We start from the raw sequence: 14986 nt of genomic DNA on the forward strand, positions 1-14986 counted from the left end.
CTAGAGTGCATGGTAATGAGTGATTAGAGCTTCATGATTTACCTTTGTGGGAATTATTGCCTGGTGGTGGTGGCTCTCATTAGTCACGTCTGTCGTGGCTAAGATTCCACTGAGCTAGCAGTTAATTACCAACCACTGGAGTGGCCTGGTCACCCACCACATGGCATTTACTTCATGATTACTAGCCCGTCTAGGGTGGCACCTAAGATTCCACTGCGGTGGCCTGCAATTAATATGGATGGAACCCCGGGTTGCGGCCACCACAGTGGCTCGAACTTTATAATATATAAGATCCATGGCATTTTGCATTTTACTACGTTGCTCTCATCTGCCCCTGCTTTTCTACTTTGGTCCACACGCTCTACTACTTTACTCCTCCAACTCTTTTCTACCCCTGCTCTACTTTGCTCCACGCTCCCTCCTCCAACTCTCGTCACTCCTCTGCTCCCCTGCTCATTTGCTGCTCACCACTCATCTTTACCATGCGTACTATCAACCCCCCTCGATGCTATGTGATCCCAATGTTATCTGCCTTCTCATATAAGGTGATTGCGTTGCACTCAATTGGAGTAGAAATGCTAGAACTACTGAAGACCCTTCGTTCCCACAGTCCCCCCACATCTGCATGTCACCACCTTAGATGACATGCTCACAGAGGGCCTCTTTATGGCTATGTTGTATGGGTTCCCCTTAGATATCGACAAAGGCCTCAGTAGTTTTAGAGTAGAGTACTCTCGACTTGTTGGGGGGGGCGTAATTTGGGGGGGACATAATTTGGGGGGGCCGTAATCTGAGTCCTGGCAATGTGCATGGTCTTCGGCCTCTACATCGTATCCTCCTTTGGCTCCCTAAAAATTTTTAATGCAACAAGCTAGATTGGCGGAAAACTGAGTTGTACAATTTCCCTCTTGCTCATACGAGGCTCTTAGCAATGGCTGAATGTAATCTTTTGGCCTCTATGGCTCTCAATGATCTTTTGGCTCACTAAATGTAATGTTTTGGTCTCTAAGGCTCTCAACAATTACTGAGTTTTTATTGCATTTATGTAATCTCTTTTTGTTCAATTTGAGGCTCAGTATGCATTGTTGTTAACTTTTATTTTTGAATGGTTATGGTTGCCAGCTGTAATCTTTTGGCCTTTAAGGCTCTTAGCAATTGCCGAGTTTTTATAAATGTAAGATCCTCTATTCAATTTTTGCTCAATATAAGTTGTTAATTTTTATATAACCTATTATTGGACGTAGATGTACATTGTAATCTCTTTTGCTCAATTTTCACTCGATAAATTGTACTTTTGCCCTCATTTATATTTACTCTGACAAGGACTAAAATACCAATAAAGAAGGACTACAATTTCCTTGGTTTATGACCAAAATAGTGCTAAAATAACTCCAACAACCCACAGTTGTTGTTGCATGGAGATTCATCTAGAAAAATACAATTAAACCTTCAAAAAAATGCAATTGAAAATATGTCTCTTGAGGGGTCCTCTCTAGGGGCAAGGGCCATATTGACATGCATTATATAATATCCAAGATGCCATTGTACAGAAATGGCATGTCGATATGGCCCATGTCCCTAAAGGGGACCCCTCAAGGGCCATATCATCAATTGCATTTTGCTTGGTTTCACAACGGAACACATTTTCCTTGGTACATATATATAAATCCAAGAACCAGCATGGTGGCTGCCATAGATCTCTTTCTATTTGCTAGCATGCTAGTCATCATAGACCTCCTCTTGTAATACGTAAAAATGGGTAACGGAGCTATAACTCCAAGAACCAGCACGATGGTCTCTCTAAGACAACCTTGAATTCTGGGCATTGTTAAGCCAGAGACTATGTTGAGGCAATGCTCAAAATGATAGATTGCACCTCATTATTTGCCAAAAACCAGTGTGGTGGTCTCTCCAAGACAACCTATGATTTGCATGGGCGAAGATGCGGCAAAAGGCTGCACGATGACAGGTGGTCAAGCCAGAGACTATGCTACGGTAGTGTTCAAAATGATAGATTGCATCTAATTATCATGCCAAGAACCAACATGGTGGTCTCTCTAAGCCAACCTTCAATTTTAATTATTTGCATGGGTGCAGTGCCCATTGACAGGTGGCAAAGCTATGGCAAAAGGCTGTGCGATGATAAGTAGTCATGCGGCTTAGGCTAGAGATTGCACTGCATGAAGCACTGCAGAGATGCCGTGTGTCAAGCTATGCGGTGTTCATAATAAATAGATTGTGTCTCATTATTACGCCAATGCGCCTTCATGTGACATCCGAAAAATTTTCGACGAGAGTGCGGGTCCGCACAAAAATCAAATATTCACCCAAAAGCGCATCGCATAGCGGCCCCAAAATGGCCTCGAAAATAGTTTTGTGATTGGCTACACCCAAGCAAACATTGACCCTCGAGTCTTTTCCAAGATGGGGCTTGGAATGGACTCAATGAAAGCAAAGAAGTCAAAACTAATAGCTGTACAGGCTGTTGTCATGGCTAATTTTCTTTCCAAGAAAAGGCTAATTGGAATGAGGTAACAAGTACCTCAAAGCTAATAGCACAAGCTTTTGTCGTAGCCCATCTTCTTGAGATTATGTTTCCGTCATAAGGGAGGAGAAATGAGATGTCTTTTTACAAAGCTCTAATAAGGTGACAGGGCTGGTATATGGTCTTTCTTTCATCAGATAAGGTGAGGTGTTTGTGAATTGTCCAAGTTAGGGGATGGGTAGGGTTGCTATCTTAGCCATGGGATCTAAAAAGTTATTTCATGATGATGAACGTTGTTTCATTCCTGCTACTGTTTTCATGAATGGGTTTGAATTTAATGTAGCTAGCTTCTATGACCCCAATAGTCCTCAAGAGGATTAATTGCTGCTACTATTTTCATGAATGGGTTTGAATTTATTGTAACTAGCGTCTATGATTGCAATAGTCCTCAAGAGGATGAAGGTTGTTTCATTGCTGCTATTGTCTTCATGAATGGGTTTGAATTTAATGTAGCTAGTGTCCATGACCCCAATAGTCGTTGAGAGAGGGGAGTGCTCAGAAGGGATGTCAAGCAAGCAAAGTAAGTTTCTTGTTGTGGAAAAAATTACATTTAAGGCTACTAGTTTGAGGAAGTGTTGTCTAATGGATAGGGGTTCGATTCTGTCTATTTATTGTATGGCAGATCGGTGGAAGAGCTCCGGCATTTGAAGTGGGCATCCTCTATGACTTGAGGGATCTAGCGGTGTCTGGAGGACTCTCTGCAAAAGGTTGGGTTGAGGGTCCAATTTTCTCTTGACTCTAAATGGAAATTTGTTGTGAATGGGAATCCTATGGGGTAGTATCTAATGGCTAATGGCAGTATCTACAAGCTGATGTTGTGCTTGTGGTATTGCAACCAAATTGCCTTCAACAAGAGTGTGGGATTTGGTCACTGAATGTGAAATTTTATCTAACCTAATAGTCATTGTGTGCCAGGATTTAGGTTCAATAGTTACGCATGCCACGACGAGAAGGCAAGGCTACCTGGAGAGTATCTACTTTTTGGCTCGCCGTGAGGTAGGTCTTAGTGAAGGCAATTCTAAAGAAGCAAAAATGGCCATTTTTTATTTTTAGAAAATCATGATTTATTTGATGATCTGCTTGCTATTTTCTTCTCTACAAATCCTCCATATCTTTAGCCACTCTCTCTCTCTCCCTCCCCCCACCCCCAAGGGGATCGAACGAGGTTTATCGAATGAGGTTTGTAGCCCTGGTAGGCTGGCCCCCCCTTGGTCTCTCTCTCTCTCTCTCTCTTTCTCATCTCTCCACCCTCTTTTCGGAGCTAACCCCCAAGGGGATCAAACAAGGGCCACTTCCCTGGTAGGCTGGCCCCCCCCTTCTCTCTTATATCTCCACCCTCTTTTCGGAGCTACAAATCCAATTCGTGTTCTTTTTTTATTTTGGGTAGGCATTATGAATGATTTATTATCATTTACCTTATTTTTTGGCCTGCCCCGTCAATAGGCCTTAGTGGAGGCGAGGGCGCTACAAAGCAAAAATGGCCTTTTTGATTTTCAAAAAATCTAGATTAATTTTACTATCCACTTGCTATTTGTTCATCTAGAAATCCTCCACATTTTTAGCCCCTCTCTCTCTCTCTCTCCCTGCTCCCCTCCCTCTGAGTCCCTCTCTTCCTTTCTCTCTCTTTCTTCCTCCTCTCGGGTAGGCCTATTGAATGATACATATCATTCATCTTGTTTTTTGGGTGTTAAGGTGGTAGTGTTAGAGGGTGTAACAAGTGGCAAAAAAAGAGTTGTTGAGAAAGTATATATTATACACCACCCTTTTCAAAGGTATTTTGAGCTTCACCTCCACAGCTATGGCATCTTCCCTTCAGTAGATCTTTCAGACTTGTACAAAGACATGGAGATGAGTGTGTTCGACGAGATCTCTCTTGTAGGCCAGAACACTTTCATAGCAGTAGACATGCACATGCGTGAGATCAAACGCAACCCTTTGGAGGTGTAGACATTTTGATGTGTGGAGACTTGTGCCAGAGGCAAGCCCCACGAAAGATAGTTGGATATTTTCAACCAAGAACTCAACATTGGCAATGGCACCTTCCATATGGAAGGACAATGTTTTGTATTATGAACTCGATATACAAATGCACCAACAAAACGAAGACTTCATCGCGAAACTGAACAGGCTTTACATTGGCAACCACATTGAAATTGACATTAGTGACCTCAATAAAATATAGATTGAGCTATTGGTGCGGGGGGGGTGACCCGCGAGGGCCACTCGTGAAAATAATCACGTAGGTGCCGATTGATCCACCAATTGGACCCCTTAGGGGATTCGGTAGGCAACACTCTGTCGTCAGCCAACAACACCTGAGGACATGCCTCACTTAATCTACACAAACATTTCAAAAGATGCACACAACAATGCCATCTTTGAAAGACTACAAATAGCAACACATTTTATCAAAGCAGTTGACACCAGACACAAAACGTGCATCAAAACCATTGCAATCCCAAGCGATGCAAAGTCAACAGGTGGTTTGCACAACATGCTGCATTTTAGGCCAGGAATGATAGTTGAAATGTGTTCTAGAAATCTCGACATCTTGAACGACCTCGTAAATGGAGCAGACGCCATTTTCAAGCACACAACATTGCATATGAACCCATCTGTTATGTGGGTGGGTTTCAAGCCCTGTAGTAGGAAGCCATGCAAGGAAGTTGCACCACTACTTGTACCATGAGCAGATCGCACCATCATGGACACCAATCTTGCGAATAGCACGCGAGTTCCAAATAGGAAAAAATCACTTGAACACTGCCTGTAGATACCAATTCCCAATCCAACCAGTTGCAGCATGGACAATACATCATTCACAAGGTCTTTCAATGGCATCTATTGCATTCAACCCCTCAGGGATAAAAACACATGGCTTGACATACACAATATTGTCACATGTTTGCGATCCAAACAACCTCTACCTCTTACAACCACTGCAAAATAAGAATATCGAAGTCTACCAAAATGTATTGCAAGAGCTTGAACGTTTAAGAGCCTCACGGGCATGGAAGACTCTGCAAAACTAGACTTTAGTACCATCAACGAGAACACATCTTCATTGCAATCTCTTTACACAAGGTCTTTTAATGCACACAAGGAAGACATTGAAGCGCGTGCAACGTCCTTGCCCCAACTATTTTATGCTTACAAGAACTGCATGGAAACAACGCACATACAACATCAATAGCGAGGTTCAAGCACAAGTGCAACGTGCAAGGTCTCAGAATACCAACATACTACAAAGAGGGTGTCGTATTGATTGGCAAGAAAACTTACTACAACAATGGTGTTGAGTGTCTGTTCACACACGTCGACATCCCCACGCATAAAGAAATAGCAATTATCAACATCTACCGATCACCTAGGTTCAGCATGGCAACACGAGTACCCATCTTAGACCACGTGATTGGACAGGTACCCACACGATGCACAACATACATCGTTGGCAACTTCAATATTTGCTACAACAAAGCTAGTAAGGCTTTCGACGACACATGCAACAATTTCAAATGCGGCAACTGGTTTCAACTCCAACAACTATACACGGATCCACATTAGACCACATCTGGGTGAAAGAAACCACACGAAAACCTTCAAAGTACAGAACAAACTACGTGTATTGGTCTGACAACAACTCGTTGATATACACAACCAGCCCTCAAATTTGAAGGGTGCCTTAGCCTTTCCTTTTAAAGGGTAAAATCTTTCAAACACTTCTTGAAAGAAGGGTGAAAAAATACTTTTCCCTTCTTTTGAAACTCAATTTTTTTTTCACACTTCTTCTTTGAAGGACAAAAAGAGAACAACTTTTCTTTTGCATGGTAATATGTTTATCACCCTTCACAACATTAAACTAAAAAGTCCAAAAAATCACCATCATGTGAAAATAAGTCCAACAGTGAACTAATAAATTTCAACATTAAACAAAGAATTCCAAAAACACCATCATGTGAAATTAAATACATCATGTATATAAAAAGTTTGATGTACAAAGAGTCTGATGTACAAAATTGATAATATAAACAAAAGGTCATATCAAGACCATGCAAAAGTGCTATACTAGGCTGCAATAAAGGCATTCCTTTCTTCATAGTGCTTCAGCTAGAACTTGGGGATTTCAACATTATACAAATAAGTCTAGAAAATCACCATCATGTGAAAATAAATACATCATGTATATAAAAAGTTTGATGTACAAAGAGTCTGATGTACAAAATTGGTTATAATATAAACAAAAGGTCATATCAAGACCATACAAAAGTGCTATACTAGGCTAAAGGCATTCCTTTCTTCATGGTGCCTCAGCTATAACTTGGGGATGCCTTGCCTTCATATCTTTCCAAACATCAAAGATTAAGTTCCAATCCACTTCTTGTACCTGCTGAGGAGCTGAAAGTGAAACAAACATCAACATATTCAAAGTCTATAATGACAAACAAGACCGATCATTACTTTTAATTCTGTTTTGCTTGGAGAAACCTCTCTCACAGCAAGCAGAGCTTGCTGGTAATACCACCACAATCTGCCATAACTTTCTAAGTGCAAGAAACATTTGTGACCACTCAATTTCTGAGCTACATTGCTCCAACAACCCCTTTGAAGGATATGCCTCAGCAATACCAAGAACAAATCGCTACAACTCACCTTCACAATTCTTGGATTGGATAAGTGGTGTACTCCCTCAAACCTGATACAAAGCTGATCAAGATATTGCCTGACAGTGTGTCCCCAAATATCAAGATCTTTGGGATAGTTTTTTGGTGAAAACAGTCTGGCCACATTGAACAAATGGTGATCATGAAACCATTCATCAAAGGTAGAGACAAGTCTTTGAATGAAAGCTTCAACAAACCAAAATATTCTCCTCCATGCTGACCAGCCTGGTATTATCAAGCAAAGATGTATGTTGTAACACATGATGTTGCATTACTCCATCCTTATTCTTGTAAGATAAAATGCCATTTTGGATAGAAATCCATTAAAAATTTTGGAATCTTGAGCAAATGAGGCATGCACATATCGATTCTTCAAGATAGTTAACAGCACATCAATCTCTCTCCCAATCATGGATATATCAACATTGTTTGCTTGAGATTTTATCTTCAATAGATCGACTTCTTTTAACACATTAGCTAAGAAGTGGACAATAAATAGAAGCTGAAAGTTCGTTGCTCTCTTGTACATTGCTGGGTATTTTTGCTTCCAACATTCAAGCAGAACTAGCATTACCTTAACCAACCTAATTCAAAAAAACCAAAATACTGATTACAAGCTAGCTTGCATGAAGTAAAACTGTCATAACTTAATCAACCTAGAAATATACATGAGCTCACATAAAAAGTAGATTTTAAAGAAATTACCTTTTCATAACATCACCTCAAGATAACCATCTCACTCCATGAATCCTCAATAATTCAAAATGTCTAGGGAAAAATTCCTCCATCAGTTTCTTTAATTCTCCCCTTCGCAAGGATGAGTCACCCACCCATTCTCGTATCTTATTTGCAAACTGATCCACGAGTTTACACTCACCAAAACACTCACATGTATCTTTGACAACCAGGGCCTCTCTATGGGCTATGTAATGAGCACCCACAAGGTGTGGCACTTCCCTTCGCAGCATTGCAATCAAGCCACTATTTGCTCCAACCATTGATGTTGCCCCATCTGACCCCATAGCTATCATTTTATTCAAAGGCAATTCCAACTCTTTCAACACATTTTGTAATCCTTCATACATGGTATGAGCTTTTCCATCTTTTACGCCCACTAACTTGACAAATTTGGTTACAGCAGGTTCATTTCCTCCTTTTGTCAAGAAAGAGATGTACAAAATAAGATGTTTTTCATATCTACGGTCTGTACTTTCATCTACCAATATTGAGTACACTGGGCTTTTCAGAAATTCTTCTTTGAGCTTTTCCGAATAAACCATATAAATGGTTGAAAGAAACTGGCTGGATTTACGTAAGTAGAATACTCACAAGGCAAGGGCATATTCGGAGTCCTCATGTACATGTGGAACGTACACTCATTAGCAAAAGCTTCTAAGGACATGTCTTTTTGAGTTGCATGATACATGATTTGGATTATACTAATAATCCTTGATTTCTCACTATTGACTCGTAACTCAATATGCTAAACAATGCTTATTATCTTGTCCTTCTCAATGAAAGCTTTGTGCTGCTTTGCCTGCTTGTACGACTCGGAAGCATCATGGATAGCTAATGCTTGCTTTTGGACTGTTGTACTACCAAGCTTTGCATATGGATTATTCATGCTCATTTTTGTACAAATAGAGCATTTAACTCTCTCCCTCCCCTCCTCGTCAAACATTGAGTATGACCATGGATACAACAACTTCCATGTAGGAACAAAGGTGCGCAAATAAACTTTCTTTCTACCCCCATCTACTACTGTACTTTCCCCATCTTCGAAGCCTTCCTCATGCACTTGTACACTTTGTGTAACTATGCCCATTTGCTCCAATAGATGTTGGAGTTTATCTTTTTTGGGCCTTCCCATCTACCTAATGAATCATGCATCCCCAATCACTATTGCATCATACACGATACTCAAAATAGATATTATCATAACCTTATAACAAAGAAGCTAACAATAGTAAATTAATGTGTAATGGAAAAGAGGCCTCACCTGGTAAAAACAGTAAGAAAGAGCAAAACTGCAGCTAAATAATGCTATTCTTGGAGTCTAGTGTCACTAATTGGATAGCTTCAAAATCACACAAAATGTCCCTCAAATCTGTAACATTCAACAAAAGGCTCACACTTTCTGTGGGTGCGTGAATTGCCATTACATTATGGTTACTCATGCGGATCACATTATTCTAGGTGCAAATAGCATATTACAAAGCAAATGGAGAGACATGACGCTGCTATCCAAACATTAATTTGTAGGAAATTTTAGCCACTTGCCTTTTTGTACGGGCGTCCCAATTCAAGTGAATAAAAAGAAAGATGAGGAAATCATCAATAGTGCTTGCCTACACCATAGCAATGAATTCTGATCAGAGCAAATTAATTGGAAGGGATCAAAGCAATAATTACATTAACTTTGCTAAAACAAACATTCCACTAAACATACATAAAATCCCATCTGCACCTTACCTTAACAGCAGGCCACAGAGTCAATTGAGCAGAATTCAAAGAGTCTGATGCTCTGAACAAATTGAATGAGCCCTTCAAAAGATCCTCTAGTGTGAGCTTAATAGATCATAGAGTATGAATTAAACTAGTCGAATGAACCCTTCATCTCCCTAAAGATTCTCCCTTGCGTGAGCTTGAGATGGTTGTTTTGCAATGAAATATCTATGTTTGAGTTGGAGCCGGCCCTCAAGGCTAGTAACCTGGTTGTTGACCTCCTTTTGGGCTGCTGTTTTGCAATGAATACAGCCCCCTTTTCTTTGGAAATTTTCTATTCGAGATGAAAGGCAAAAGTGAGCGATGGACTACTTGATTATACCATAGGCAAGGCTTGGCGGACTGATCAATACTTGTGCCACTGTGAACTGCAAATTCCAATGGGGTCATGCTCAATCTCTAGCTTATGTGACTTGCAGATCAACGATCCATCATCTGCAGCTAGCCATGGTTTACACATCATCTAGTAATGGTTTTGGACTCAACTCGAAGGTGCGTGACACTCATCTCTGTCCAATCTCTGAGGCTGAGTCCACATGCTTCATTCGTTCTTGGATATGGCATACCCCGATATGGCATTCGTTCGTGGATATGCGGTTGTAATCGGCCATTGCATGGATTTTTTATTGTTTGCAGATTGTCGTTCTTTGCTTTTCTATTCAAAGGTCCCGCATGTAGTATGCACTCATGGCTCTACTATAATATATCCTTTGCTTTTACAATGTGCCCTCCATCCCTATCGTTCGCCCTTTCGTATGGCCGACATGCTGCCTTCTCCCACACTGCACAACATCATTGGTGATCGATTGTTCCAGAATCCGGGGGCAATCGTTGAGGGGATGCAGAGTCATGCACTGTGGAGCGCAAAAAGAGCAGTGTGTGGACTTAGAACTTAGAACTTAGAAAAATGGGATTCGGGAAAAACGCACGAACTACACCAGACCTCTGATGCAGAACGAATAACATTAAATGATTGAAGTCTCAAAGCATTTGCTATAGTTCAAAAGACCAGTGGGCATACCTTGCATCCATCGTAGGAATATTGCGAACTAGAGAAACCACCTGCTCCCCTCACAAGCACCGTTTTATCTACTTGGAAGTTTGGCGCTGCTATATTTTGAGGAAAATAACGATGATCAGTGATTCCCAAGTCCTGCCGAATGCACACAGAGATTACAAAAATTTATCACAGCCGTCGGCAATGCAGATCTAATGCCAATTACTTCCTTTCTAGTCATACCTATTACCCACTGCCGAGAAAAGGAACTCAAGAGCATAGCTACTGAGACGTGAGTGTTTGCTAGGAGAAAGAAAACAAACCGTGTGAGCTTTGAAGCATCGACTCGAGCCTTGAAGCTGAATGTTGAAACCGATTGTGCCTTGCTCAGATTTTTGGGAAGATTTGCAGCCCTCGGGGCGTAAGGCGACTCTATTGATGAAGCAAATAGGGCACAAGAGAGAGCTGAGGCATAGAAGCCATGGTTTCCAAACATACAATTGCAGAGTTCAGTTCGTGCAAACCTTTGAGCTAGGGACAAGACTCAAACAAAGACCTCCCTGCTCTGCGGTGTCGAATGTGTTTCCCCCTAGTTTAAAGGCATAGCATTGAGTAGTCCATTGAACGTTCAGTCAATCCATGGCGCTTCAATCAATCCATGGCTTCCGTTTGCTTCTTGTGGAAAAAAGAACGATGCACATTGCCTCTCAAGCAACCGTGGTCAGGGTCCGGGTACAAGCAACAGGGGAAGCATAAGGAAAAGATGGCGCTTCAAAATTCACAGCAAGAAAGAGAGTGTACCAGTAACCACTACCCACAAAAAGTTTGAACACGGCTTAAGGAGCTATTAACTACCCACAACTTCCTGCAATCATCAACTTGACAGCTTGAGCCAATGATTTTTAATTTCTTTATTTATTTTATATTATTAATAATATTTAATCTTTAAAATTTTGAAGGTAAAAAATATGTCCGCGCTTCTTTTGAAGGCCTATAATAACTGTGTCCTTCTTTTGAAACATAAAAATTATAATGCCCTTCCATTCTAAAAGATAACGTAAACATGATAATCTCATTTGAATGTTAAAAAAAATTATCTCCTTCGGAGTTGAAGGATAATTTCAAAAATCACGATTCTTTTGAATGGCTTAAAAAAATTTACTCTTCTCTAGAAGGGTAAACCCCCCTTTGAAGGGTGTTGCAACCTTCAAATTTGAGGGCTGTGTGGAACTTAATCTCAAAGAATTCATTTATCCAAGGAAGCAATGGAAGGCCCCTTGAATGCAATTCATCAGCGTTGTGTGGAGAGAGTATATATCATAAACACCACCCTTTGCAAAGGTATTTTGAGCTTCACCTCCACAGCTATGGCGTCTTCCCTTCACCAGATCTCTGTTTCTCATCCAAAAACTTAATCTTTTGCTTTCCCTTCACAATAACAGAGCTCCTCGCATGGCTTCCCACGGCTCTCTGCCCTTCCGACGCTCCTCCTTTGCTATCAATTGCTTTTCCACGAGGTGATTTTGAGGATTTTGTGCCTGCTTTCCATCTCCGAGAATGGCGCAAATGGTTGTTGCTGGTCTTAGCTCCCGTGGACTTCTTTCCTGCCGCCAGCTCCAGCGCTCCTGCACGGTCGCGTTTCAGAATGACTTCCTTCCTGCCCTGCGGATTCAGTCGACCAAGAAGTTTCCACGCGGCGCTGTGGCTCACAAAGCTCGCCCCCCGCATCGATCCTCTCTAAACTGCTCTCCTTCAGACTCCCTATCGTCTTCTTCATCATCGTCTGACGACGTGCTTCTGTCTTCCAAAGGTAGCTTAATGTTGCTTTGCTACAGCATTTCTGTTATAAGTGGTTTCCAGTTGCTGATCGGATTCGTGCACAGAATTTCCCGACGGCAGCATTTTGTTCAGGTTTGGTAGTCCGGGGCAGAGAGTTTCAGAGGAAGCAGCAGAGGTCGCAGATGTTGGTGATAACGGAGCAGCACACATTTCGGAAAGTACACTGGCAGAAAGCGTTCCGCAGGACGACGTGCTAGAATCGCAGAGTAGTGGGGTGTCTCAACACCAAGCACAAGCAATTAGAGAAGAAAATCAAGGCAAGTGTTTTCAGAATAGATCCCTTATCAGGTTCAACAATAAAGTTGTATATGAGACTGTAAAAGGACATTCTATCCTAGTGACACCGTTTGTAAATGATTCTCCAGCGGAAGATACTGCCTCAACTGCGCAAAATGTTACATCACTACATGAAAGCGAGGCCATTGCCGCAGGTTCAGCCCCCAGCCAGGTGCGAATATAATTTCTTTCTGAGCTCGCCAGCCACATGATGCATATGATCCATTTGTACAAGTAACAAACCCACAAACTGGATGGGCCAAGAAAGGAGGGCGCGACTTTTTCTTTCGTTTCCTTCATCGGACTGTACTAGTCTTCCATGTTATTTGAGTGCTCGTGTGTTTGTGGTTTTCCAAGTGCTCAATGTATTTGTATGCTTGTCCATCCATCGGTTTGCTGTTGTTTTCTTTCTGTTAATTAGTCAAAAGTAACGTTGTAATAGGTGCACAATGTATTTATATGCCCTTTTGTAGCATTGTCATTTGTTCTCGGTTCTTATCCGCCTTGCAGCTTAGAACCCTTTTGAAGGTTTGGGTGTGCACACCTCTTTTTGTTGTTTTGTCAATGCCTTTGCTGAGGAAAACGTTTTTGTAGTGCAGCTTTGCAGGATTTTCCTTTCTGAATAAGCAAGTCGTTGTTTGAATTGTAATAGCCCTTTCCTTTGTTTGCTTTTAATCTTGGCGCACCTCACAACGGTGCTAGCCTTTATCTTAATTGAGACTGCCCTCCTCATCCTGAGTCTTGACTGTAATTCTGTATGAAGACTCTTGTAGAAATGTATGCTCCTGTGAGCATATTGATATGTGCATATTGGCTTCTAGCAAACGCTCTTTGTGTACATGTGAGGGCACATGCTCGTACAATGATCCCCACAAAGTGGGAAGGGCATGGTAGCTGACCTTGCTATTTATGATGAGGCGATTATTTTTTACTGTGCGAATGACTAACATAAGCCTTTTCCCTCGCTTTTGCATGATCTACGATTACTAGAATGTGAACATGGCCTTTTGAAGAATGAGACAAGGTCGCACTTTCCTAGCTTTGAATTGGAATGGGAAGCATGAGGCGGCGTCCTAGTGGTCATATGAAGTACCATTGATATCAGCGTTGCCTTCCAGGCAATGGCTTTGCAATCAAGTTTTAGTGGATTTCTAAAGCTTGTTTCCTTGCCTTGGATTGATGGGGCTTTTACAGGCTTTTTATATTTAGCTATAATTTTGTATTGTCTCTCACATCTTGTATCTTTTCCTTTGTGATTGCAATACAATGCTTCCCCTCAAAAATCAAAGGCAATGCTAGGAGGCATTTGTGTTCCTTGAAAGATGTATGGGTCGTCTTCTGCGTGCATTTATTTGTCAGCAAGATAAACAAGAACTTACCTTATTGGTTTTCAGTTGCGGCCAGTAACAAGTTGCACTGAGTAAACTGCAAGTCTTGTTGATGCCCGGATGCATTGCAAAAGGAAATGAATGATGCTTGTTTATAAGAAGGCTTTGAGCATTCTTTTCTTGTCAAACTCCACTTACCTTGAAGAGAACATTTTCACATCAATTCTCCACCACGAATTGCCTTCTTCACCTTGTTCCAAACTGATGTTGCCATTGAGCACACCCAAAAGAGACGATAATTATGAAGATGATTTGCCCAATAAATAAGCCAAGAAAATCTTCTATCTTAAAAGAGAAGATTGGTATGTGAGAAAAACGTGTACTGTTGAGTATAACTCCTTGTCTTGAGCTTATTTGCCAAGGAATTTGGGATTTTCTAGAAAGGGTAGTGATAACTATTGTAGAGGATAACAAAGGTAGAGGGTAATGATAACATGCTGAGGCCGCCAGGAACGGCGTTTCATGAATGCGCATCCATTTTTTCAATGACTGTTGTCACATAGCATTGAACCGGGGTGCATCATTGGTATGTTGGCCAAGTGGGACAAAATTTGGTGAGCCTTTGAAACATGGTTGAACCCATTATCCTACCAAGCTTTGACCCATTTGGACATGCACACCCAAGATTTTTAATGGATGTTGATCGTTTTTAAATCCTAACTCCTATAGGCACTGAACTAGGGTTCATCATTGTCATGTTTGGCTAGAGTGACCTAAGCGGGACCAAAAAAGGTGGGGCTCTAACGATCATCGATGGGGCCTAGGGTCCAAAGAC

The 14986-nt window shown here is 41.3% G+C and overlaps 3 protein-coding genes across 3 annotated transcripts in view; 1 reads left to right on the forward strand and 2 right to left on the reverse strand.

Moving 5' to 3' along the window:
- Positions 1-7928: 7928 nt before the first annotated feature.
- On the reverse strand, positions 7929-8486 carry LOC147900294 (uncharacterized). Its single transcript, XM_087376614.1, has one exon. The coding sequence runs from the start codon at positions 8484-8486 to the stop codon at positions 7929-7931; it is 558 nt and encodes a 185-aa protein (XP_087232740.1).
- A 999-nt stretch (positions 8487-9485) lies between these two features.
- On the reverse strand, positions 9486-12257 carry LOC147900295 (uncharacterized). The gene is made up of 5 exons (XM_087376615.1): positions 12247-12257; positions 11032-11173; positions 10733-10864; positions 9679-10565; positions 9486-9554 (listed from the first exon to the last, which is right to left on the reverse strand). The coding sequence occupies exons 1-4, from the start codon at positions 12255-12257 to the stop codon at positions 10428-10430; spliced, it is 423 nt and encodes a 140-aa protein (XP_087232741.1). The 3' UTR covers positions 9486-9554; positions 9679-10427.
- The window catches only part of LOC147900296 (putative protein phosphatase 2C BIPP2C1), a 62669-nt gene continuing 59697 nt past the window's right edge, over positions 12015-14986 (forward strand). Inside the window, exons 1-3 of the mRNA XM_087377047.1 lie at positions 12015-12518; positions 12592-12804; positions 12913-12995. Coding sequence (XP_087233173.1) covers positions 12266-12518; positions 12592-12804; positions 12913-12995 — 549 coding nt within the window. The 5' untranslated portion in view covers positions 12015-12265. The remainder of the gene's footprint in view (positions 12519-12591; positions 12805-12912; positions 12996-14986) is intronic.

Source organism: Dipteris shenzhenensis, chromosome 7 (genome assembly GCF_047967505.1).
Source record: "Dipteris shenzhenensis isolate YYH24624 ecotype China chromosome 7, Dip_SZ_1.0, whole genome shotgun sequence".
In the NCBI taxonomy this organism is placed as follows: Eukaryota; Viridiplantae; Streptophyta; class Polypodiopsida; order Gleicheniales; family Dipteridaceae; genus Dipteris; species Dipteris shenzhenensis.